This window comes from Protobothrops mucrosquamatus, unplaced genomic scaffold (assembly GCF_001527695.2).
Source record: "Protobothrops mucrosquamatus isolate PMUCROS unplaced genomic scaffold, P.Mucros_1.0 scaffold31, whole genome shotgun sequence".
NCBI classification, from domain to species: domain Eukaryota; kingdom Metazoa; phylum Chordata; class Lepidosauria; order Squamata; family Viperidae; genus Protobothrops; species Protobothrops mucrosquamatus.
Genome location: NW_015386415.1, coordinates 700,106 through 727,129, shown reverse-complemented (window position 1 = coordinate 727,129; position 27,024 = coordinate 700,106). Strand labels below are relative to the sequence as shown.

Genomic DNA, 27,024 nt, shown 5'->3' with positions numbered 1-27,024 from the left:
ATGGAACTCCACCCCAAAGCCCCGAATGATCTCTCCCAGCGGCTTCACATAAATATTGAACAGTAGGGGCGAGAGGACCGACCCCTGAGGCACCCCACAAGTTAGGGGCCTGGGAGTCGACCTCTGTCCCCCTGCCAATACAGACTGCGTACGGTCGGTGAGGAAGGAGGAGAACCACTGCATAACAGTGCCTCCCACTTACATCCAAGTAACAGCAGTTTGCCAGCCAAAAGCTCTCCCTGCAATGGGGCCCCGGTCAGAGCAGGGCAGAGCCGACCCAGAACCAGAACCAGCCCCCCCCCATCTATTCTGCTTTGGGAGCCCTTTGGATCAGATGGAGCCACACCGTGAACTGCCTTCACCTTGGGGTGCAGTGGGCCAAGGGCCACGGGGGGCCTTCAGAAACCACAGACTGAGCCCTGTGCTTTGGCAGCCATGCCACCAGGTGCACCAAGGCTGCCATGGGGGAAGGGAGGCGGTAGAGGGGGTGGGGCAAAACAGCAACCGGCAGACATGGCTCCTGTGGTCCTCTGAAGATGCATTTCCGCCCTCCCAATGCAAGAGCTTGGCAGGCTGCAAAGAGAGTTGTCAGGCCCAGTCCAAGAATGACTAAGAACAGCCCAGTCGGAGTTCAGTTCTTTATCTACTTACACCAAATAGACAGAATCTTGCCAGATTAAACCTTTATTAGTCTCACCCCAATGGACACACCCTGGGAGATTCTAGGGAGCGGCTGTCCAAAATCTCTTCCTCTGTCTCCGATCCGGCTCTGGGCTGTGACGCCTCCTGTCTCACCCACCCCTCCTTGACATGTGCTCCCTGCTTCCTGGGAACCTGCGCTTCACTGCAGCCCTTCACACCATCTCCTCCTCCACAGGCAGCATTCCTCACAAGAGGAGAGCAAAGGCGGTCTGCAAGACTGGTTGTGCGGAAGGAGTCTCGCCCCACCAAGGAGCTACACTGGGGCTGTTTCTATTAAATGGAGCAGGAGGAACAAGCTCTCCCTTGATGACAACTGCCCACTAACGGCCACTCCATGTGCCTGGACTTGTGAACCTCACAACCATGAAGCTGGGCCAGCTGGGAAATCTGTTACAAACTCTGATGCTCTCTGCCTGACTGCTTTCCCGTGTGCCACTTTGATTTGCAACTCTTATAAGCCAAAGCTGCTGAGATTTGTGGGGGAAATTTGTCTCTGTATTGCAAGTGTGTGAGACAACCATACCTGGATGACTTGAGAATCTCCATAGACATTTAGCTATGCATTTTGGGATGAAACACCCTTCGAATGGTGAGAGAATATGAACGGATTTCCAGAAAACATTGCAGACGACAGGAACCGTTTGCGCTTCAGTCTGAGATTCAGACAGCACAGACTCATCCCCAACAGCCTGCACCTGTCTTCGGCCGTGACGGGACCCAGGACAGAAAACGTCCTGCAACCAAGAAGGCTCCACACCCATTTGCATTGCTCAGGACACAGGTAAACCTCTAAATGGCCTCAATGGCTCTCTGAAAGAATGCAAATGACCATCTGTCTGCAAGCAGTATAAATTCTTCCACAGCCCCACCATCCAGTCAGAGCTTAAGAAGCTTCTTGGATGAGAAGCGAAACATCTTCAAAGAAAAACAAGAAAGTCCAACTGCCTCCTGAAAAAGCACCTTTGGGACACACTTTTACCTCTTCCAAGTTGGGGGCCTCACCCCCTCCATCAAAGAGACCGGCTGCTTTCACCACCCAGAAGGGCTCCAGATCCAGTAAACAAGTGGCCAAGTTGACAGCACAGAGAGTTTCCTCAGGAGTCAGTAGCTCAAACTCATCCCAGATCACTCCACCAGGTTGTAACCCAGGAACCTCAGTCTGTTCTGCCCAATCAGCGTCCATAGCAGAGTAAATCTGAGCAACTTTATCCACCAGATCACCTGAATCATATTCCCTGGTGAATGTTGGGGGGGGGGCTCCCTATGTAATAGAGACCAGGTCTTCCAAACAGGGCTGCTGCACAGCTATCAGCAGATGCAATAAAAGCAGAGGGGCGCCTTGAGACAGACACTTGTGGCCACAAGCTTCCTCTTGAATGAGGCCTACTGTTGCAGAATGAGGACAGAGGACAAAGAGGCAGCTAACATTTTAGGGGGAAACAGGTGGATGAGGAAGTAGCTGCTTCCATTCTTTTTTCAAAGTACCTGAGACAATTGAAGCAAGTCTGAAGGCATCAGAGAGAGGAGAGCTGATGGGCTCGTAGGGCGAAGCTTCATAAAACTCTTCTCCTGGAGACAGAGAAGGGAAAAATTAACACCTGCACCAAGTCGGGCCTGGAATAACTGCAAGAGGTAGGAGGTTAGTGGGCAGGGTAGAGATGGGCTCCTCTTAAGTGGGGAGCTGGAGAAGCGTAGAGAAACCGGGGGTGCCCTACTCCTTGACCTGCACTGTCCACTGAGGCCAGACTGGGGGGGCTGTTTCTGTGGCTCCTGGAGCTTTGGGAGCCGTGGGGCCTTGCCCGGATAGCCACCCGGACCTCTGCATTCTCAAAACCTGCATTTCCCTACCAGAAAGAAGCCCCTACCTAGGACAGCCCCCTTCAGACCTTTGGGAGTACAACCCCCATCACCCCCAGCAACTGTAGTCAGTGGAAAGCGTATAGCTGTCCTTGGGGAGTGCTCCCACTGAAGTGGGGCAGCAGATCAAGCTGGGGGAGGCCGATACACTTTCTGCCCAGGGCTGCTGGCTGCTCCTGCCAGGTATTTTTTTTCTACCCAAAAGGGGGGGCGCGTTTTCCATCCTGCAGCCCCTCTGGCTGAGCTTGTCATTGCTACAGCAGCAGAGGAAGAGAGGGACTGTCTCGGCCTCCCCGGGCAAGTGCTGGGCACCGGGACCAAAGACCAAAGAGACGCGGGATGCCTTCCCATCGGCTGCAGGGGGGGGAGCTTCGACTTTCCTGACCATCAGAGGGAGGTCTGGCTCCATGAGGAAGGGGGGGAGCTTGAAGAGGAAACCTCTCTGGGGGCAGGTGAGAAAGGAGAAGTAACCTGGGGGCCAATCCCTCGGCATCCCAAGGGGGTAGGTGGGTCAGACCTTCCCCTTCACCATGCCCAGATCAGCCTTGCAAGTCACACCGTCCACTCCGGGGTCTTCTAGGAGCAGCTGCTGTCCCAACCGTGGCAGTGAGGCTTTTGGGGGAGGGGGCTTTCTCATGCAACACTGTTGAAATAAGAACAGGAGCAGCTTCCACCAGCCAGGGTCAGGGGTCTACCCCAAAGAGCATCCAGGACAAGCCATTCCATCTTCTTAGCAATGGCTTTGCCAAGCCAACTGATACTGGGGGGGGGGGGGCAGGAATCTTGACTTGGGCTGAAAGCTTCCATCAAGCAGCAGACAGGAAGGTGTCCTGGGCAGCACCTAGGCAGGGGGGCCCAGAGGGCATGGCTAGCAGCAGAAGCACCGGAACCAGCATCAGTTCTGGACGGCAATTCTACAACTGCAGAGCCGTCGCAGGGTGCATCCTGCATCTCACAACTGGGGCAAAGCCCCCGGTCCCCGTGTGGGGGTGTGCATAGCTTACATGTCATGTTTCCCCCTGCCGCCCAGATCCCAGGACCCTCCCAGCCCCGGGCTCACCCCCAGCCAAGCCCCGGTGGAGGCTCCAGTAGGTCTGCAGACAGGACAGCTCCTTCTTCATTCTGCGCCTGCAGCGGCAGCCATGCAGAGCGCTTCCCTGCAGCACCTCCAGTGCCGCCCGACACTCCTTGTTGCCCAGCAGGGTGTTGTGGCCTCGGCCAGCCAGGCACTGTCGCAAAGTGCGGTAACTTGAGCTGCAGCCGGCCTCAGCAGCACAAAGCTCGCTGGCGTGGGCACAGTCCACAGGGCTCTGCCAACTGGGCCCACCCAGGGTGGCTGGCAAGGAAAGCTCAGTCCAGGCCTGGAGCACTCTGCCTGGAGAGAGAGAAGAACCTCCATGTCAGGATCAGGGCAGATCCTCAGGGCAGCCGGTGCCATCTCCCCCCACTCCCGCATGTGGTCTCCTCCAGCATCCAACACCCTCCAGGACTTCCTCTCTGACCCCCCCGTCCGTCCACAATCCGGCAGGGAGGAGCCAGATCAGGACTCCTGCAGGCACCTCACCAGCCTCCCACCCAGTTCACCTCAATCGCCCTCACTTTGGCCCTCCTGGAGAAGCTAAGGGACCCTCGCGTGCTTTCCAGACCATCCTCAGCCCTGAAAAACAGCTCTCCTCCAGCCCCCTTTGGCAGTCTTCCCAGGCTGGGGCTACCGCCCAGTGGGCACCCTCTCAAGGTGGGCCCAAAAGGACATGGGGAACTCAAATAGCCAAAGAGAGGGAGGCTGATGTAGAAAGGAAAGCAGACTACCTGCAGTGAAGCAGGGGGAGGGGGGGACAACGGGGCTGCTTTGGGCTATAGGCGCCCTCAGCTGCCTTGGCAGACACAGCAGCAGCAGTTCCCCCCACTCCTCCAGCTGGCCCAAGACTCTTCTTCTGGGTCACTGACGGAGATTCCCCTCCCCCCAAATAGAACCCTGTTAATCTGCAGAATGGGCAGAAACCAGAAGGGTCAGGAGATCAAACCTGGAATCACACCCTTCCCTGTCTTAGAGACGGAGAAAGTAGGGAAAGTAGGCTGGCTGACCCGAGACCACCCCCAGCACCCCGGAAGTGGCTTGCATGACAGCAAGAGGGGATCCAGGAAGGGAAGGCGGAAGGGAGGCGGATGGGGTTCCTTCTCTTGGACTCCTCTGCCCTTGGTCCCAACTATCCCCCCTGCGCAGCTGAGTTCCTCTGAGGAGGGAAGGGGGGCCCTCCCAGCAGGCCTCCGGACACTCTGCGGCCACCCAAATCAAGACTTTCCACTCCCTTCCTCACGAGTAAGACGAGCAACTGCCTCTAGAGCAAGAGCAGCTGGGGAGCTCTGAGCAAAGTCTGCAAAAGAAAGAACGTGAGGCCCCGCCTGGTGCCACACACACTTTGTCCCAGGCACAGAAATGGCCCCACTGAGCTGCGACAGGCAGAGGCTTAAGAAGGTGGCCCTCCCCTTCTCCAGCCCCTGCCCCCTCTGCCCAAGCAACCCTTTTGCAGGCTGCAAGGAACAAGAGCCCCCCCCCCATTTCTGGGTCACTCTGCTGGGGGGGCTCTGAGAAAACCGGCCCCACCTCACCTTGATCTTTCTGGGCCAGGCTAGCCCAAAGCCGCCTCCCGGGAGGGAACGTCTGCTTAGTGTCAGGACAGGCCTGGCTGGGAATGAGGGAGTCTCCACCCAGCTGAGGCTGCAGGAGGCCATGCCCTTCGCAAACCTCAGAATGGGGCAGAGGTCAGTTGCCAGCACAAGGAAGGTCAGGGGCCACTCAAGCATTTCCCCCCTTCCTTCTGCCTGCTGAAAAGCAAGCCTTGCACAGCCACACATCTGGATCTCCCGCTGCACAAGGTCCGGCTGCCTGGCAGCTGAAGAGGGGCCAGTGTCAACATGAAAGGCCTTTCCAAGGGACGCTTCTGCATCAATAACCATAGTGGCAATTGATAGCACTGCTGCAGGGAAGGTTTCCTGGCTTCTGGGGGCTTTGCAGCCCCCTCCCCAAGCGGCACTAGACAGAAACGCATTTAGTTGCCTCCAGCAGGAGCAGCAGGAGCAGCAGCAGCAGCCGAAAACTGTGGTCAGGAAACAGCTCCTTCTTGGCAGCCTTGAAATCGGCCTGCCCACCAGGCAGCCCCCGCAGGGGATGGGAGACAGGGCTTCCAGCCCGGCCGTCCCAGCAGGCTGGCAACAAAGGGGACACTGGGGTGGCCTAGAGGTGCAGCTTCCTCTGCCAGTGTCATCCGGGGCAGGTTGAATTCTCTGGCCAAGCCCTCAATAATAATTTTGAAATTATTCATTTCAAAAACCAACCTGACCGCCTATCCTAAGAAGCAGGACTGTGGACAGCTCACAACAGCAATGAGAACCCTGGAACCCCAAACCCAGCATCTCCGCTGCCTCCTCTGATGCTGAAGCCCCCGATCTGGTCTTCTGCAAATGGCGGTTCCCAAAGCTGCACACAAAGCAACTCTGACTGGAGGGTAAAGCCTGGAGGCAGCCAGGTCGGCCCGAAAGCCCACATCCACGGGCAAAACTGAGAGGGGGGCCACAAGGGAGCCAAGGCAGCCACCCAGGCAGGGGAGCTCTTGATGCCGGCCAGCGGAGCGAGAGGCAACCAGGCAGCCACGCCAGGGGTGTTAAAGGACGCTTCCTGGGGAAAGGGTCTTCCCAGCGCCAGGAGTGCGAGAGCTAACCCAACGCAGGACTCCAAGCAGTCGATGGACCTCTGGCTGTGGCAGGTGCCGCTAAGAGAGCTCTGTGCTGATGCCTCCCTGAAAGCGTAAGATCCCCCAACTGCATCATCATTACCCACAAGCACAGGCTGGGTGGTCCGTCCCCATCCTTGCCCAGAGCAGGAACCCAGAGCCAAGAGCCATCAACTTCTCTTTACCGCAAACGGAAAGCCCACCACTATCACCACCCCCTGACATTTTCCTGATGTCCTCTTGCCCATGCGTTAAATCCCACGTTTTTCTGTCCTGGAACGTATTTGGAAAATTCTCTCATCTTCTAATCTACAGGACAAGTTTTCAGATGCTTGAAGAGAGCTACCACATCTTCTCTTTTCCAGACTAAACCCTTCCAGGGGTGCCAATTGATCCTCCTCAGTTTTTCCTTCTAAGCATTTTTCTTCTTCAGACACACTCCAGCCTCTCCGTGTCTCTTTTAAAATAAGGGGCCCAGAACTGGCCGCAGCAGCCCAGGATGCATCAACTAGGGAAAAATAAGAGAGGAACAGCCAACTGCAGAAGGAGCATTGCCCAGAGCAATCTCAAATCCCTTCTTGAACTAGAGCAATGCAAAAAGTATGGACACCAGAACACGGGTGCCAAATCCTACCAGGAACGCCATTTCTGCCCTCCTGCTGCAGCTCGATGGCCTGAGAGGCTGCTTGTAGCCGTGATCCAGCTTTGAGGTCCAAGGGCCAGCACTAAGCCTTTTAATGTCCTTAGAGCAGTTGTGGGTTTTCTACGTAAAAGGATCCCACATTTCCAGACATAACCCTCCTGCTTCATGGTGGCTAAAGGGCACTTTTGTCATTCTGCTGTCAATTGTACACCTAAGACGCAAAGTCCTGGTCCCACCGCAGGTCCTGTTAATGCTGCAGCATTCCCAGCCCAGAGTCCGCCTCTCTCTCCTCCTCCAGGGGTGACATCCACATCTCCAGAGGAATCTCTCCCACCCCAAAGCCCAGGGCTGCTCTGACCTGGCTCCCAGCAAAAGCTCCTTGCCCGGCAGAGAACCTGCCCAGCCCGGCCACTGCAGGGAAGCCCATCTGCTGCTGCAGACGGGGCAGCTGGGCGCAGGGGCGCTCCCTTCTGGGATGCCCGTCTGGTGCCCGTCTGGTCCCCAAGCCGAGAAGCCTCCCGGGATTAGACGGGACCACAAACTTCCATGTCTGAAATTCCACCGTCGGGTTCTGCCCTGGGCCCTCCGCCGCCGCCGCCGCCTCCCGGTCAGGGGAAGGGGCGGAGCAACCGGGAACGCCAGGCCTCGGCTGCCTGGAGGGCCGGGCCCAGGCTAAGCATCTCACCCTTTCCCTGCGGAGCCCAAGTCGGGAACCGGGATTCCCAGCCCGCCCCGGCCATCGGCAGACCGAGTGGCTGCCTCACGACAGCCGCCCAGCCCTCCGAGGGGCTGCGAAGGGGCGAGCAGGGAGCAGCTGCCTTGGGCCGCCTCCCGTCCCCAGGGAGGTCGAGCCGAGCCGCGGGCAGCGAAGTCGCCTCGTCTTCCTCCGGCATTCAGCCTCTGGTGGCCCCGCAGTCCAGCCCGCAGCCCGTCCCAAGACTCACCAGCCGGTCCTGCTGGCGCCGAAGGCCAGAACTGGAGCTCGCCATTCTCCCTCCGAGCCGGGGGAACTAAACGTTGCGCTCTTACGGGCTGCCCCCCATCTCTCCCCCCGGCCTCCTTTCTTGCCTTCCCTGGGGGGGCGGCGGGGGGAGCGAAAGATGCGGGGAGGCAGCGAGAAGTGGGAGGCTCGGCCCGCGCCCCGCCTCGTCCTCCACACCCCTCCGCCGCAGGACGAGCCTCCCTCGGGGCTCCTCGGCCCCGGCGCAAAGCCGCCAGCTGCTCCGTCCCCCCCCCCGGAGCTCCCACGAAAGTTTCGGGTGGGCGCTCCAAGCCGCCCGCGCCCGCCCTGCCCGCCCGCCCGCAGGGCTCCCCCCCCCCCGGCCTCTCGGGGCTGCGGCCGCTCACCCAGGGCCAGGAGGAGGCGGAGGAGGCGGAGGGCGCGGGCCATGGCGGGCGGCTCCCTCGGCAGGGCGCGGGGCGTCGGAAGAGCCTGGGTCTCCCTCAGCCGCGGCGAGGCGGAGGAGGCGGCGCCCTCTCGGGCTGCCCGGGCAGCATCGCGGCGGCCGCGAGGGCGGATCGACGGCGAGGCGGGTTACGCGAAGAGGCACCCGACGGCCGCTCGGGAAAGCGAGGGAAGGCCGGGACGCGCCGCCTGGCAGCCCCTCGGCGGCAGCTGCGGGACTCGGCGCTCGGCCCCTCCGCACGGGCGGGGCGGCCCTTTTGTGGCGGGGGGCGGCCCTCCTCGAGGGAGGAGCGAGGCCGGAGGGTGGTCCGCGCCGTCAAAGGGCGCCCGGTCCCTGCGCCCTCTACCGCCGCAGCCTTCGCTCCGAGAGCGGCGGGCGAGGCAAGCAAGGTCCTCCGCTGCCGTCCCGCTAAGGCGCCGCGGGGCTGCGCGCCCGGCCGGCTGAGCCGTCTCCCGGCTCGCCAGACGTCGCGGCGGGCGGGCGGGGGGCTGTCTTGGGCCTGGCCGCCCGCCCCCCCCGACCGAGTGGGCTGCATGGAGGCCACCCGCCAGTTGGGCCCCTTTGGATGGGCGTCTGAGCGCCCTGAGGGTCGCGCGAGTCCCCCGCGAAGCGTCTTACGGAACTACCCCGGCCGCGGCGAGGCGGAAGACGAGCAGGGGCGCGGAGCGTCTTCTTTCCTCGCCGGCCTTCTCCTCCTCCCCGCTCCCCCGAGGGCTGGACAGGGGCAGCTCTCCCCCCCCCCGCCTCGCCCTTCTGCCCTTCCAAAGGGCGGGAAAGCCTGTGCGGCACTGCCACCCCTTCGCCTCATCGACTTTTACCCTTTTTTTTAAACATTGCTTTTCAACCCGTTCTATGCGTACCACCTGCCAGATGCCGAAGTACCACCAATGGTCCACGTACCACCGATTGAAAAGCCCTGTGCTAGTGGATCACTGCTTAAGTATAAGCCAGCAGTGCACTACATCTGCCAAAAAAGCCATGGCAGTCTTGGGCTGCATCAACAGAGGGATACAGTAGCCTCAAGATCATGGGAAGTGATGGTACCACTCTGTACTGCACTAGTGAGGCCACATTTGGAATACTGCATCCAGTTCTGGTCACCACGATAAAAAAGGATGCCGAGGCCCTAGAAAGAGTGCAGAGAAGAGCAATAAAAGTGATAAAGGGCCTGGAGATGACAGCATGCGATGAATGGCTGAGGATACTATGTTTAGCCTAATGAAGAAAAGGTTCAGAGGAGACAAGATAGCAGTCTTCCAATACATGAAGGGCTGTCATAGGAAAGAGGGCATCAATTTATTCTCCATAGCATCTTAGGGCAGGACATGAAGCAATGGGTGGAAGCTCATCAGAGGGAAATTCAACCCGGGAAATGAGGAGGAATTTCCGGTCAGTGAGAACAATCGATCAGTGGAACAGCTTGCTTCCTGGAGTTTGGGTGCTCCATCACTGGAGGTTTTCAAGAAGTGATTGGACAGCATTTGTCCAGCATTGGATAAGGGCTCCTGCCTTAGGCAGGGGATTGGACTAGGACCTCCAAGGTCCCTTCCAGCCCTATGGATTCAGGCTCAGTTTCCCATTTGACTGAGGAAGACAAGTCCCATCCCTTGCCAGGTTGAGACTTTTCTCCAGACAATCTTCTAGATGTGATCAAGCAAATCCTCCTCACCCCCATCAGCAGCTGAGGGCAAGGGAGAGTGTGGCTGGTAAGATGAGATCCAGAGTTTTCAACACCCACACACATGTACACAAGGGAATCCACAGCTTTGCCACTGTCATTTTGTTAGTCGGGTGTTAATTTCTCTCTTAAGCATACTCAGCTGTTCTCACTAAGGAAGATTAATATTTATGGCTGGGTTTTGTATTTGTATTCATACATGTGCTATATAAATACTAAAACATGCTATTAAAGTAATTCATATGAAAAAACATAAAACATGCAAAACACTAAAACATGAATAAAAATGAAACATAAAAAGGTTGCAGGAGAATAAAATGAACTAACATCATGCAATCATCTTACAGTCGCTCCATGGGATCCCCAACATTGGTGGAAAAACCACATTTCAAAGGCTTTTCAGAAAGCTAACAGGATGGGCCTAAAGGGAGCTCAGATGTCATCTAATCCAACCTCCAGATTCCATTTAAGCAAAGGAGAGTCCACCCCCCCCCAGTTAGCTTGATTTATTGGTTAATAGTCCTTACTGATAGATTTTTTTCTTTGATGTCCAACTGAAAACTGCTTCCTTGTAATACAGGGGTGTCCAACTGGCAGCCTGTGAGCCAGATGCGTCACGCACAGGCCACGCCCACCCCGGCTCCACAAAGGCAAAAAATATCGCGATATGTAATGATACATCACGTGAAGTGATCAAGTTTGACACCTGTGTTGTAAGACAAACTTTGCCCTCCATGCCTCTAATGATTTCTCATGATTCTTGAGAATGGGTGTTTCCAGAAAGGTGTTTATCTGTTGCAAATATACAGTGATTGAAAACAAATAATGATCCGTTATTACAGATCAAGTCCAAGTTTAAAAATGAGGCTGAAAGGTGGAAAGGCTCCCCACAAAAGATCTCCCCGGTGCATCCCTGTGACCCAAGCAGAACGATTTTCCCTGTCTTTTCTTCCTCTTTAAAACTGAAAAAAATCAATGCCTAAGGCAACTCTTCCTTAGCCCCCCCCCCCAAGCCAGCCCTGTGGATGGCAGAGCCTTGGAGCTCATGGCGTTGTTTTTCTTCTCTTCCGCAGGAAAACCACTTTGTACAAACAGCCATCGTGTCACAAGCAACCCATGCAAGGGGGCAAGAGTCCGGATGTCCTTGGAGGTCAGATACTTGAGGGGGGAACCCTGAGCCTATGAAAGGCCTGACGCACCCAGGAATCCCCAGGCAGCAAGGTTGAGCAGAGAGGGTGCAAAGGAAAGGAAGACCTTGCTGGCCCTGAGGCTGGAGGAGATGCGTCCTCACATGAGCTTTGAGGCCAGCAGCTATGGATACCTCATGATGTCACAGCTGATCTCATACTCCTTCTATGCCGAGAAGCCCATCTTATGGATCCCTTTAGAAAAAGAGGAAGGGGATCTCCCCTCCCATGGCTGGCTAAGCCATTCTTCATATTAACCCATGAGTGGGCTGAGTGAGTCTGCAGAAGCATAGTCTGTGAACAAGTTCCGTCTTAGGCCCAGTACTCTTCAGTATCTTCATAAACGATTCGGATGAGGAAATAGAAGGGGAACGCATCAAATTGGGAGATGACACCAAGCTGGCAGGAATAGCCAACACCTCAGAAGATTGGCTCAAGATCGAGACTTCTGGTTTGCCATCGCGGCCGCCGTGGACGCTGGAAGGTGAGCTCTGTCTTCTGCGTTCAGTTTCACTCTGCTGGGGGATGCTGGAAAGGGTCGAGTCCTAGTGGACAATCACAAATATGATCCAATAGTGTGCAGTAGCTGCCAAAAAAGCCAATGCAATCCTAGGCTACATTAACAAAGGGATGGAATCAAGATCATGTGCAATATTAGTATCGCTTTGTAATGTCTTGGTAAAACCACACTTGGAATACTGGAGCCAGATTTGATCATCACAATATAAAAAGGTTGTTGAGACTCTAGAAAGAGTGGATATGATTAGGGGCCTGGAGGCTAAAACATATGAAGAACAGTTGCAGGAATTGGGTAGTGAAAAGGAGGACTAGGGGCAACAGGATAGCAGTATTTCAGGGCTTGCCACAAAAAAGAGGTCAATTTATTCTTCTAAGCATCAGAAGGCAGAATAAGAAGCAGTGGATGAAAACTAATCAAAGAGAGAAGCAACCTAGAACTAAGGAGAAATTTCCTGACAGTGAGAACAATTAGCCAGTGGAACAGTTTGCCTTCAGAAGTTGTGGGTGCTCCATCAATGAAGACTTTTAAAAAGAGACTGGACAGCCACTTGTCTGAAATAGTATAGCTTGAGCAGGGAGTTGGACTAGAAAACCTCTAACGTCCCATCCAACTTCTGTCCCATCCAACTTTTGACATTTGAAAAAGTTTTGCTGCCCAATTTTTTAATGATCTGGTTTCTATTCATTTCCTGCATGTTGTTTTTCTGAATTTTATTGAATGTTTTGTGTAGCCAGGCTTTGACTGTCCTCTTTCTTTCTGCATCTCCTTCTTCAGGATATACATCTATTTTGACCTCTTTTCCCCCCCAGCAGTTTCTAGTGCCAAGTGTTTCTTGTTAGAACCATTCTTAGTTTATTGTGGGTGTTAAAGATCAGTATATCAGGTTCCACTGGTTAATTGTTCAAACTTCCTTACAGTGAGGACAGTTAAGTAGTGGAACGGCTTGCCTTCAGAGATCATGGGCACTCCATCACTGGAGGTCTTTAAGAGGAGACTGGACAGTTACTTGTCTGGAATAGTATAGGTTCTCCTGCTTGAGAAGGAGGCTGGACTAGAAGACCTCCAAGGTCCCTTCCAGCTCTATTCTATTCTATGTGTCGTGCTCAGTTCTGTTATTCGTTTTTTCAGCTCTGACCTGACTCAGGCAAATCTGGGGATCAGGCCCAGATAGGCCCCAATCCTGTAGTAATGGAGATGAAAAATCACGGAAAAGGTGGCTCTCTAGTCAAGGGATTCTTAGGCTAGATGGGTCTGCAACACCCCACAGGGACTCTCTTTTCAGAGCAAAAAAGCAACGTGGCAGTTTGCAGCAGTGGCTTGCTTTGAAAGGGCCAGTAAGAAAAACATGTTTTCTGACATTTGAGGAAAAGCAGTTGAAGGAAATTTCATTTGTTGTTCTACTAAATGTCAGTTTTATATGGAATCCAAACGTTAATTGGAGACATGAGGCTCCCATTAGCTGGGATAAAGTAGTGTCTCCCTATTGCTTCTGATGCCATGACTGATAAAATTACTCTTTATGGGTCTAATTAATCAGAATATCACTCTGTCTGCTGGAATTTGTTCTTGGATTCATGTTGCTGCAAATTTCCCTCAGCAGCACCACAAAGCAGTTCTGAGACCAGCACACCATGCAGATCAAGAGCCCTAAAGAGATGATGGCATCTCAGAAAAGGCTTCTTATCAGCACAGAGTTTCATTCCTCTTCTGTATCAAAGCATCCCTTTCCAGACTGATGGCACAGGATTGGCAGACACTCTTTGAGGAAATGGCTGTAGGAATAACCTGATCTGTGCAATACACAACCTGCCACCTGCTTCTCTCTTGGCCTTGGTGTTGAGACTACCAATGGACTCAAAACCTGGGTGGGCATATTTCTAGAGAGGTTGGCATATCCTTGTCCACTGATGTCTCAGAAATATCCAGTGACTCTGTCTGCTTGTCCACCACCAAATCATGCATGAACGAGGTCTTTTGTCCTCTGACAATACCTCCTTCCTCCACTTAAAACTCTGACCATCTCTCTGCTTACCCCTTCTTCCATCAGCTATTCTGGGTAGAGTGATGGGGTGCAATTCTCCTTCAACTAAAACTCTAAAGCAGGAACTCTACAAGAGAATATCTACTTGCATCTGCACAAATCCTGAAGATTAACAACGCTGTGGAGAAAGAGGCTAGCACCCAGGTGACCCACAAGGTGTGTGCTATGTTTGCACTCCTGCCCGTGGAGGACTCAAATTATACCTGCACCAAGTGCAAACTGTCTTTGTCTGCACTCCTTCCACCCGCACCCTGCTTCTCTTGGGCTGTAAACCTCCTGATCTCAGCTAGAGGACTTGAGTCCTGCAGACCAAGTAGAGTTTATCTCTCTCTCATAGAAAGCACCTCCTACCTGACCCTGCCATGGTCAGATATTCTTCTTCTGGGAACACAATATTTTGGTAATATTTTAGCATACATTACAGGTGACAGCAATTTAATAGCCAAAATATGTAATATGGTTTTATTCTCATATAAATTCTCCCCTTTCTCATCCTGATCTCTAGTTAATTCAGAAGCAGCGGCTGCTGTTGGAAAGCATTTCCACAGAATCTGGGGCGACCAAGCCCAGGCAGTCACCCAGTCCTCCCCTCCCTTCCCCTCCCCTCCCCTTAGATAAAGGGTGAAATTAATGCCCAGGGAAATATGAGCTCTTCTTTCACAGCATCTAAACAGTTGACCCCAGGGAGTTGTGCAGTTGACCATGGAGAGTGGAATGAAAGCCAAACCCATCTCATTTCTGACAACTGAAAGAGGTTCTGCACCTGCTGTTGAGCCATTCTGCTTCTTCCCTCCTGGTCACCCTGTACAGACAAGGGTGTGATGTTCAAGGAGAGAGCAACTCTTCACAGTGGATAACCAGGAATAGAAATGGTCACAGCAAAAGCTTTCCTCATCAGTACAAGCTATTCCTGAGAATTCTGGCCTAATTGATTATGTGCCATGGAGTCATCGTTGACCCTTAGTAACCTCATCAATTTTCTCCATGACAATCTATCCCTAACCTGGTCCTTCAGCTCTTCCAGTGATGCCCCCATCCTCTTTGTAAGTCCGTCTGCCTTCCTGCTGGCCATCCACTTCTCTTGCTTTTCATCTTTCTCAGCATTAGAGCATTTTCACATGTGTCTGAAATGGGCTGATTCCCCGGGACTTATTTAGTCCCGTTTTTTTAATATGCTTGTTTTGCACAAATTTGGGGTCCTAGTAGTAATCAAGGAACAGCAAAACTGCAAGTATGGAACAAGGTGAGGCAATCACTGGTTAAGATGAAATAAACTAAACCTTGCATTAGTTTCAGTCTTGTGCCGCTAATACTAGTAAAGTCAAGGCTGGTTCCCTCCAGGTGTGGTTGTGAGCAGAGGATGGCAGAGCTGGACCAGAAATGGTACTGACTCCTGAGAGTCCAAAGATGGGAGCGTACATGCACAGAGGGTGTGCTTTCTATCAGGTTGAAAGATGGTTTCTGTTTGCTGCTGCTGCTGCTGCATGCCAGAAGTGCGGAGGCTGTGGTCAGGCCTGGAATGAAGCTGTGACTGGGGAAGAAACAACCTGAGTGTGCTGGAGTGGCGCACATTACTCATTCCTCCTGCATCTGGATTAGATTGCTCCTGATGCCACACCACACTGTGGAGGATCATTAGCACAAAGCATTATGTTATGTGTGAAATTAATAATCATTTTCATTCTCACCAGCTGCTGGTAATTGGCTTCCTTTGCACAAAGAAAACTGAGAGCAGCAGGGTGGAAATTCAATCACATGTAGGCGAGAGGGATGCTCAGATGCTCTTCCAGACACTGAGGTGCAGATGCAGACCTACCATGATTAAACCCATTGTTGAGCTACAATCCAGGTTATGAAGGGAAAGTAAAACCTGTTGACCCAGACAGCATCAAGGCTATTGGCTGCTGTCAGACCTGGTGATCCAGTGCAAGGCTGCTGCAGAAAGTAAGGAGCAGTGCGAAATCCTATCCTTCCAGGAAATCTGGCCATCGCACCTTTCCTTGATTGGGCAGAGAGATAAACCACATGTGGGCTTGAACTGGCAATTGTTGAAACGTCTGGGTCAGGCTCTTTCTGTCTCCTCTGTCCTTCCAGCCTGGAAGACGTGCTCCCTGATCTGCACCTTGTGAAATTTGGGAAGTTCTGATGGTCAGCCATCAGAGACTGGCTGAGGTTGCTGCCAAACTCCTAACACAGTAAATACATCTTGGAAGTCAGGAACATTTTTCTGGCTAATTCTGATTTGCTAGCTAGATACTATTAAATTCAATCAGCACAGAAACATGGGGGCGGGCGAGTGACAAACCCACTTTGCTGTGTCAGTCAGGTTTTATCAGCTTTACTTAATGGCTTTTGGAAGTCTGAATGACCAAGCATCATTTTAAAAGCCTGCTAATGATCTCATCAAAGTATTAAAAAGCTAGATAAAAATGGAAATCCATAGGCAATAGACTGGTGGAACCATAATACGTAAGGGTTGGAAGGGATCCTGACAAATGCCCACCCAGGCTTGGTTGAAAGAACTCTGGCGTGGGAAAATCCACCACCTCTTAAGGAAATCTCTTACCATTACACATTAAATTCCTTATATTGCTTCTTGTTCTGTTTTCTAGATCAACTCTGCACAGATCTACCCTCTTCATGGTGACCCTTCAGATACCCGAAAGTGTGGTATATTATCATCTCCCTCTGCTGCATTTTATTCCCCAGACTAAAAAAAAATATATGTATGTCTCTGTCCATCCCTCCTAGGTTTTTTCTTCCAGGCTTCTTTTTATCTTGATTGCTTTCCTTTGGCCACACTCTATATGCAATTGACCCAATACAGAATAGAGAGGAATAGTAACATCTCTTGATCTTGACACAAGATTCCTGCTGAAATAGCCCAATATAGCATCTTTTTCTTTATTGCAGCTGCATCACACTCTTGGCTCATGGGCACCTTGTGATCTATTAAGACATTCAGATTATTTCACATATTGCTGATTAGTATCGTCTCTCTCATCTTGTACTCATTCCTTTGTTGTACAACTTTGCATTTGTTTGTATCGAATGTTGTCTTCTTGGATCCTGTGCATTGTTCCAACTTAACAAGATCCTCCTAAATTGTGATGCTGTTTGCTATTTCTCTTATCTTTGTGTGTTATCTGCAAATTTATCTAGCACATTTTGCCATCTTCCGCCCCTACTAGAATCTCACAGGAGACTGTTGAAAGCTTTGCTGAAGGTAAGCAATAACCAAAATGGTACAAAAAAGTGCTAGATTTCAAGTTCATCACAAGACTTTTCAAAAAAGGAGATGCAAAGGTACCAAAAGTCCATAAGTTGAGTGGCTCTTGGAACCTCTAGTCTGCTGCTCAGACTGTTTCAGGAGGGTATTTGTCAGTATGATTCCCTGAATAGGGCAGACTCTGGCAACACAGGATTTGGATGGAGGCCTCATTTTAGGAGATGCTGCAGCCCACTAAGTCTGCCAGAGGACTCAAAGGGCTGAAGGCCATTTCCAGAAACCCCACACAGCAACGGCTGCAACAGATGTGTGGTTGCCGAAGAGGCTCAGCAAACACCCCCCCCACCCCCCCTTCTACAGAGAAACCAAGGGAGGATTGGGGCTCCCGTGCCTTCTGGCGGAGGTCAGGCTCCGAGAAGAAAGTTGGAATGGCCCTGGAAAGGGGCAGCCTGCTGACTTCAGCCAGCTCCAATTCAGCTCTAGGTGTTGTTCCCTGAGGGTAGGTGATGAAGTGGGCAGACAAGCATGCATCACATTTTAGGAATACCTGCATGAAGCAGCATGTCTTAACTGAGGAGAAGGCTGCATAGATTATGTAAGCCACCTTGAACCAACAGCCATAGCTGTTGACGGCTGTTTTGATGGCTCCTGGTCATCCAGAAGGCTGGAGCCCTGTCCTGTCTCTTTTTGGTTAAGGACTTCAAAGCAGAGGCCGAAGATCCTCAGCATCTACCAGTCAACACCAGCCTCTCACCATCCCCACAACCAACCAGGACCAGAGAAAAAAATGGCTTGGGTGGCAACTGACCCCCCAACACCAGGACCAGCCAGGCAGGTGTGGACTAGGCTTAAATCCACATCCAACCCCAGAGGCGCACACCTGTCCTTTTGTCAAGGGAACAGCCCAGCTGCCCACCTGCTGGGCAAAGGGAGAGGGCTGCATCACCCCCCCCCTTCTTGAGCCGGCCTCCTGGAGTGGGCCTTTTCAGCTGCTCTTGGATTTCTCTCTCTGCCCCATTAAGGTCAGACTGGTATCATTAATGGCATTCCCATAACTGAACAAGTAGCATGGCTGTGCAATATCTTGAGAGCTGAAATGCTCTCCAGGGCTCCATCAGTCCAGCTTTAATGCAGTTTATAGTTATTTTAGACTTCATCAAATATTCAGTAGCAGCTGGAAAAAAAGCCTCCAGGCTAACAGGCAGTGAAATTCAGGACCTCTTAGCTGAGCATTTGTGTTCAGCAAAAGCCAGTCCCAGCCCTGGCCATACCCCAAGAGGAGCCCAGGGCCGGCCCCCAGGACCCCTCTGGCCTCCTTGCTAGCCCTTGGCCTGTGATGCCCCTGGCTTCGCAAGGCTTGGCTGCTGCCTTTGAGACCGGAGTACCCCCAAAGGGCAGGCAAGGTAGGGGTCGCTTCAGGCATCCAGTGCAAGAGAGCCCCCTCTGCCAGAAAGGGAAGCGTAGATGCCGTAATGCATAGAATGGCATCAAAGCAATAGGAAAGCCACTCAACAGCAGTGCCTTCAGGGCTCAGGGGAGATCTACAAGAGGGCACACCTAAACAAGTATCTCAGCCACCTGCAAATGTTCAGGCATGAGCTTTGAATAAGCCATTTTTCAAAGCTGCTGACCCAGCTTGGAAAAGATCCTGAACTTAGGGTCCTCTACCTGGGGTTCCTGGGGTTCATATCCCACCTTTCCAACCCAAATCCCAAAGTAACTTAAGTTTAAACTATATTATTTCAGAATCAAAGAATTACAATTTAGGGCCTCTGATGGGCCTCGTTGGCCTTTCCCTAAACTGTGTCTCCAATTCCTTCTTAGAAGAGATGACCGGAACTGGACAGTGCACATACCGGCAGTGTCAAGCGGGCTGAGTCCTCCCTGGTCATGTTTCCCTGAGAGAAGCGAGATCTGGTGCAAAAACAGGCAGTGAGCAGGACAGGATGATGCCTCCTCTGTACAGTAATGAAAAGGTTTTCTGCAGTGAAACGCTTGGTGGCCGTGTCTAATGTGGATGCTTTGATTTCACACCACAGCTGTGCTGAGCCACCATCACTTGCCAGGAACAAAGGGAGGTAGGTGGTACTGGCAGGGAAAGTATCTCCATCTCTCAAGTTATTCATTTTAGGAAAAGCTGCACCTGTAGAAAGTAGGTCAATGATTTAATTAAGAACCGTGGCTTTAAATCACAAAGTCAAGCCTGGAAAGTAAAACCACCTAATAATGAACCTTTGGGACCTTTTCTGGCCCAGGACAATGCATAACTGAGTTATGGAGAAATGCAAAGGGTGAAATGGGTATTGCTTGCAGATAAGAATTTAGATGGACAAATTCCTAGCCCAGCAGTCCAAGGTCAAGCCAAAGATTGCATGCCAAATCAAGGGAGAAATCAAGTTTTAGCCAATTAACAAACCGGGGTCAATAAATAACTGGACTCCAGGCAAAAGCCACAGAGGTGAAATCAGGCACTCAAGTTGTGTCTAGGGAGGGAAACTATCACTGTGAGGTTTAAATTCCCTAACTGCTAAATATGCACAGCTGTTGCCAAACTTTCCTTAAGTGTGACTGATCAGTCTGGCATCTTGCTGCTTGCTGACTAGTCATACATTTCGGTGAGGTGCAGAGATCCTAGCAGGAATGGGGGAGCAGGTGAGTGTCAGAAGCATCAATTTGGGGTGCTCGGCTCACCCTTGCGGCTGTTTGCGGCATCCCACAGTCGTGTGAATGTGGGTTTTGATTATTTTTGCCAGTTTCCAGCATTTACTTCCAGTTTCCAGCAAAAATGCCCACTGTGTGACGACTGCTGCAAAACATGTCAAACAATTGGGTCCAATTACATGGTGACCCACTTAATGATATCTTATGACCATAATTCCAGGCTCAGTTATGATTGTCAGTCAAGGACTACCTGTGGGCTTGGTTTGAACACTCCTTTAGAAAGCACAAATGGCCAATTTAATCTGGGACAGAGAGCCAGGTTCTGCCACTGGATATCACTGATTTTTTCGCCATTGTGTGTAGGAGAGGTTTCCCCGCAGCCGCCGGAGATGGGCAGGCAGAAGGCGGCCAGCGGAGGCCTCGGTGCCGCGTATGGGGAAGCCTGGGGGGGGCTGCATTCGGCACCCCCGAGGCTCCGGGGCTAATGGCGCAGTGCCGCTCCCTGAGGCTCATGTGCTTTGCAGCTGTGAACGTGGCGCCTGGGCCGGTGTGGGAAAGGAGGGAAGCCTAGACTGACATGACAGCAAGGGGGGGCACCGCTCAGGCAGGAGGGGGTCCCGAAGGGAGGGGAGGCCCTGGGCCCCCCCAGGAGCAGCGCTTGTGAGAAGCCTCTCGAGCCCCTTTGGCCACAGGGGATTTTCACAGCCCCCCTCCCCCGTGTCCCCAGGGGAGGGCCGCCTTGGGCCAGCAGAACGGTCGTGAGCACCAAAGAGCAAGTGTGCAAGAGCCGGCATCCAGCCCTGATGTGGACGCAGCTTCCTTCTCCGTGTCCTGGCTGAACAGATAAGGGCAAACAAGGAATGCAAATCAAAGAGAAAGCTCCGGAAGAGAAATGTCTGTGGAGATTCCCAATCATCCGGGTCATGGTTGTCCAAAGGTGCTTTTTCAAAAGGCAACTGGACTGTCTTACTTTTTTCCTTGAAAACATTTAGCTTCTCATCCAAGAGGCTTCTTCAGTTCTAAAAGCTGGCTGAAGTTCAGAGAGTCCGGTCAGGTTTGTCAGCCAGTCCAAATCAAAGTCTTGTAACCAAGATTCACATGACCTGCCATAGCAGGTAATATATAAAAATAAGACCAATTCCCCTTTTTTTCCTTTCCCCCCATTCTGCAGGCTGCAAATTGCCCCCCAGAGCTGTGATCCTCCTTCTTCACCTACCCTTTCCTGGGGTTGCTGCCTTTCCCCAAGAAGCAGCCTGGCTGGATCTCTGTCTTGATTAGCCAAGCCCCAAATACATTACTCGGTATAACCCAATCAAGGCAGCTCAAATCTCTAATCCGATTACCTTCCTTTGCTGAGGGCAGCTGGTGTCTCTGTGGAGCTGTTTCACAGCCAGACGGCGCGTCTCCTCGGAGGCCCTCCACTCACCAGAAGTGGATGTAGAACAGGCAGAATTGGGAAGGGAGGTTGCATCACGTCAAGTCTATGGAATTCTTCCTTCCCAGGAAGAACTTCCATTCCCTCTGCGAATGTAAGTGGAACGTGGGCTCGTGGGAGAGCCGATCCCTTCAGCCATGCTGCTGTTTCTATGGCGTGGGGGGCACTCGTGGAAAACGGTAAGGGCCACCAATTAATAACAGCCCAGACTGATGGATGCAGAAATCCTGGCAACTACACTTGGTATGAATTCAACGTTCTAATGCCCGTTCTCTGCCCCACGGTCACGTGATTTACGGCCGTTTCCAGCTTCCCATGGTCACATGACTGCAATTTACAATGTTTTTTGCTGGAACATTTACTTCTGGTTGCTGGCAAAAAAAATGCCCATTGTAGACCATGGGTTCTCTTAGCAACCATGGTGATTCCCTCAACAACCGTCTGTCAGACCTGCCCCAATCTGATCCCTTAGGAAAGAAAGACCCTTGGCTCCATTGGGTTGAAGCAAAAGGTTCTTTTACTGAAAGAAGTTGGCTGCAGTAAAGTCAGGCTAGTTCTGGGTTTCCCACACTCAAAAGATACAGAAAAGTTTCCCCTCATCCCAGCCCCCCCCCCACGACCAGTCTGTCTTCAGCCAGTTGGAACTCCCTGAGGTGTTTTGAGAATGCTGAGGTGTTTTGGGGCAATTCACGTTCTTCCTCAGGGTGCCTGGCCTTGGATGCTGGTGCAAACTGGTTCCGAGCCTCTGGTCTTTATTGTCTGTCATTCCCCCCTCCCTACATCCCATCACGTACACACACAGCCATCTATTCTCCCCTCCTCCCCTCCTAGCCTTTGATGGCAGGATGCCTATGAGGCATCTGACATCACCACAAAAAAAATTCATAAAACCAGATCTGTCCTGTGATGATCTACTTAACAACTGGCAAGATCTACAATCGTAACTCTGGTCTCAATTGTGGTTTTAATCAAGGATGACCTGTGTTAGCGACCAATTTTGGAGAGGAATCCTCTGCCGCCTGTCTCAGGGTTATGTGGATTTTTGCACCCAGACCCAGATATTGTAACCGTGATGGGAGAAAACTCTAGATCAGGGTTTCTCAGCCAGGGTTCCACAGGCTGTAGGGTTTCAGGAGAAGTCTCTAGGGGCTCCCAAGAAGATGAGTCATTCTGAAAAAGCAGACTGAGTTGGCCCACCCGGAGCACATGTGGACTCCAGGCCGGGGGCTGCACACAGGGCTGCAAGTGGAGCAGCAGGTGAGAGCGTGAGAGAGAGAGAGAGCGCGCACATGTATGTGAGGAAGGCATTGCAGTCTCCAGCTTCTTACATGTGTGAGCAAGATTTTTCTTACTTCACAAGCATCAGAAGCAAAGACAGAAATCACAGCGATTCAGTTGAAGATGAAATCCATGTGTGCTTCTCTCAAATTCGTCTCAGGATTGAGTATTCGTGCAGCGAAAGACAAGCACCGGTTTCCCATTAAAGAGGTAATTTTCCTGCCTTATTTTTACTTTCAGAGCACTGTTAGCAGATATATGCAGACCCTCACATGGAATAAATGTAATACTTTTGTAACTTCTGGCCTATATTTGCAGGGTTTTTCCGAGGCCTGAAAAATATTTCAAGGGGTCCTCGAGGGTCAAATGGTTGAGAAAGGCTGCCCTGGATGGTCGTCTTCAGTTGGGCCTGTGGCTATTTTTACATAGTGCCTTTTGGTTGGTTGGTTGGTTGGGATTGTTTTTATTTTAATTGTTTAAATTGTGTCGAGTAATTTAAAAGCGTTAGAAGGTGATTGCTGTCATTACTGATTTAGTGTCAGAGTGTGGATCACCCTCAACCAGGCTTTGGTTCGCTTAATGAACTCAAAAGGCAGGAGAAACCATGCCCCTTTCTCCATGTAGCAGCCTATTAACAAGGGATGCAGGCCTTCCTTTGGGTTGTCGGATCTGGGCTGAAAAAATCTGGGTGGTTCCTAATGGCAGCAGAGAGGTTGCCTTCTGGTCATGTTCTGGATTTTGGCCACCCAGATCTGCCCGTCTCTGCTCCTCATTTTTCCAGGCCTGACAAACCTCTTGAGCAGATCTTATTTACAGAGAGGTGCCAAATGCCTCCAACCGTCCCCTCTTGCCCTCTCCTCAGCAGGCATTCCTGGAAGCCAGAGGGAGGGGCCAGCCCCTCTCCGCCCTAGCCTGTCAAAGAACCTGGGAGTTAGTTTGCATGGGTTATCCCTGTTGCTATAGAAACATAGTGATGGACATGAAGCCCGGGACTTTCTTTTCAGCCACACAAAGGAGGAAGCTTGACCTGCAGGACTCACACCATTGCAAGGGCTCTAAGTTTCTCTCGTGCATCTGACATCAATCAACCAAAGTTAAGGCAGGGCTATTCCTTTCTCAGGGCTGAATAACCTTTTGCTCTCCTCCCTCTTCTCAATGGCAGGTCCACAATCTTTCACACAGCTTTTGCTCTCATCTTTGATCTGTCTGTCATGGTTCCGATAGACAGAGACAAATAAAGCAGAACTCGGAGGCTTGCAAATTCCTCAAAGAACATGTTTATTGATACAAAGTATCCGCACTTCAAAAGTCTGAAGAGATGCATAACAATTCCCCAATACAAAGTTAAGAAATCCCAACCCTAAAAGCTATGCAAGCAACAACATTTCCCCACGCAGCTTGTTGGCGGGCTTTTCACAAAGCGCCCAGCCCGCAGTTTCGGGAGCAGTCAATGACCTTGGTTCCGATGAGAGAAAGTTGAAGAGAGAAAGCCTGTTTTGTCTAGCGCAACACTTGGCAACTCCCCTCCCTCCGTGCGATGTGTCAGTTGGAACTGAAGGAAAAAATGGCTGCAGCCACGCTCCTTCTAAAGTTGACACCGTCCTCCACTGTCCCCATCCTGGGCTCCTCAGTGAGATACACTGGGAGGATTGAGTCAAGGCACTTCTGAAAACAAAGATGAATGGTGGGAAATTCAAGCCAGAAGAATGAGCAATTAAAGAAGAGAAGAGACATTCGTGGTGTTTGCATATTACCTGCTTCTCTGTGCTTGTTGCTGGAGAATTCCAATTATTATGACAAGCAGGACACCCTCCCAGGGATATCTGGTTGGAAAAGCTGTGAGAAAGAAGTCCTGATTGGGCAGGAAAGGTCTCCAGGGACTCTGACGGAAATGATCCCGTTCAGGCCTATCTCACCGATTGGCAGAAACAGGATATAAGGACCTACCTCAGCTAAGCCACCCAAGAAAGCAGAACTCTTGAAACAAGCATTGTCTCAAAAGGAAACTTTTATTAGGGGCTAGTGACAGCAGGGAATCAAGGCGAGATCTGAGTGAAAAACCCGCGAAGTGATATATTAAAAGTACCATTCAATACTCCTTCCCCCGTCCCAGTGTCCATTTGAATCCGAGCCAATCCACAGGTGGCATCGTGTTGGCGGGCTCCTCAAGGTCTCTCTCACTTTCGATTTCTTCTGGCTCCAAGTGCAAACCAGCCTCTCAGATAAGGGTGGGACCTTCCATGGGGGGGGGAGGGCAACAAGGCAACAAAGCAGACAGTGCAAAGCATCCCCAAAGGCTCCCCCCTCCCAACAGAATGGCAGGCCACAAAGAAAGCTATAAAGCTAAAATAACTGAGGATACATTACTTTGGGGCGGGACAAAGACCCAGGTTTATTTATTTATTTATTAAATCTATTGGCCACCCATGTTACCACGGGATAACTCTGGGCACCATCAGTTGCTCTGGTTCTTGTAAATGACAGAAATGGGCAGGGAGGGAGGGGAATTGCCCGTCCCTCCCAGGATTGGGGTTCTTGAGAAATACGAGCTCAATGCAAAACAGCCCTATTCAGCCACCCTCTGGGTGGAGCCCAGTGCCAATGCAGCAGTGTAAGCAGCTTCGGCGCCACATAATTCCACACAATAAGCAAGCAGATTTAGTATATATTCGTGGACTGCAAAATGAGAAGCCTCAACCATTCAGCAAGATTGAAATATTCTTCATGTTTTTTAGGATTTCTGAAATATTTTCTGACTTCTTTTGAATTGCGCCAGGTTCATGAGCAGTGGGGCGGCTTCTTCTCTCTCTTGGTCTCCTGGATTTTGGTTTCCTACCAGGATTGTGACGGCAAAGGCCTTTATGGACTGAGAAGCTTAAGATACACATTAAATCAAACATTTGGTTTGTTACTAATCCTTTATCTTGTGCAAATGTCCCATTGTGACAGTATCTCCCATCACTGTATGTCAGAATCAAGGCCACCTGTTCCCTTTGCTTCAGCTAACCTTAATTTTCAATGGAAGAGCTCTTCTCCTTTTTGATTTTCCCACGCTGGGCTCTAATCGGTGCCCTGAGGACATTTCCCTTTTGCTCTCTGCAGCCAAGGAGAGTGACTTGCAGGCAAGAGATCCCAGTGTTGCTCCCGAGGAGAGACTGAGGAAGGGCGAGGGAGGATGGGGTTCGGCTCACAGCTGGGCGGGGTCCTTCGGTGCCCCACCTTGCCCCCCCCCTGCAGAAGCCCTTCAGAGGCCATCACTGTCAACTGGTGAATGAGCCACCAGTGACCCCAGCATGGTCTCCCGAGGAAAACTCAAATACTCAAATTCCTAATTTCCATTTTAAGAAAAGAACCTTTTTAATTTAGGCAAGTTAAACACTATTTCATCATGGCATCTATCTTTTTCCATATTTTTTGAATATTTTTAATATGGTAAATCACATTTTCAGAAGAGAGTTAAGATTGAAAGATGCTTAATTACTCCAAAACTCTGATTTCTTCTTAAAGGCTTTCAAAGGGAGGCTGGAGGTCACCTATCAGGATTAAATTAGATGGTCTGTAAGGGTCCTTCTGTGGACTCTCCAGAAGATCCTTTCAGATCCTAGGATATAATCCATATGGCCTTGGAGACTTGTATTAAATTGAAGCAGTTCATTTAGTCTCTCCTCAGATGCAGTTCCCTCCTCCTTTCATTAACGGTTACAGCCCAATTTTCCTTCTGAAATAAGGCAGACACAGAATCAGAATTAAGAGGTGCTGTCTTCTGTCAAGCCTTATAGCAAACTCGGAAAGAACTACTTTATTGTTTTAATGTAACTAAATCTTGAAAGCTTTCTAAAGCAATTTTCCAGATCAACTTATACCTGGTATAACGAAGGTGGAATTGTTTAGCTTTAGCTTTTTATCAGAGTTCCTAGAGTTTCTGAAGACTGCTTGTATTCTGGTGAAGAATTTCCTATATATGTACATGTTTACAGTCAGCAATTTAAAGACTTTTCCCCAGAATATATCAATTTTAGCACATTACAGAAACATGGTTGAAATGATGGTTTACTTATTGCATCTCACAAAATAATTTTGTGATGTTGGGATTGCAAAATTATACTTTGCATTTTATAAAGCAAAACTTTATAGGTTGCATGGAATTTCAAAATGTGTATAAAGAGAAAGAAATTGATAATTCTTTCAGAAATTCAGCAATTAACTCCATCCCCAGCTCTGCCTGCTCTTCTCCTACAGCTTCTTTTCTTTCATCTGTTTTAGTTTGCTTGCATCTGTTCTCAGCTTGCAGATCTTATTTTCCAGCCTGATCTTCCATTTTGGTGGGGCAGTTTGGCTTTTTTTTTCCTTTGTTGATTTTGCATCCCAGCTGTGCTGTTCATTGGTTGGTTGGTTGGTTTCTTGCAGTGAGCTGATGCTTATATCTAATATTACAATATTGACATCTTTTAATAGTTGCTCTGTTTCTTTGGAACAAACTTCAATGCCGCCTTCTTCTGTTAGTTTTGTGCTATTCTAGATGCTTTGTAATTCTTTGTTTCAATTCTTCTACTTCTTTAGTTTTGATCTTTCTGAGGCAGAGGAGAAGGTTTCTGAATAAAGACTGTTCTGTCCTCACTACATGTTACTCTGTGTGCAGCTTTGACATGCACCTAT

At 50.9% G+C, this 27,024-nt stretch overlaps 1 protein-coding gene across 1 annotated transcript in view; it reads right to left on the bottom strand.

The window, feature by feature from the left end:
- GFRA2 (GDNF family receptor alpha 2) overlaps positions 1-27,024 on the bottom strand; it is a 66,024-nt gene that overhangs the window by 16,344 nt on the left and 22,656 nt on the right. The window contains exons 2-3 of the mRNA XM_015811116.1: positions 3,620-3,934; positions 2,188-2,271 (exon numbers count right to left, since the gene is read on the bottom strand). Of these exons, the coding sequence (XP_015666602.1) occupies positions 2,188-2,271; positions 3,620-3,934 (399 nt within the window). The remainder of the gene's footprint in view (positions 1-2,187; positions 2,272-3,619; positions 3,935-27,024) is intronic.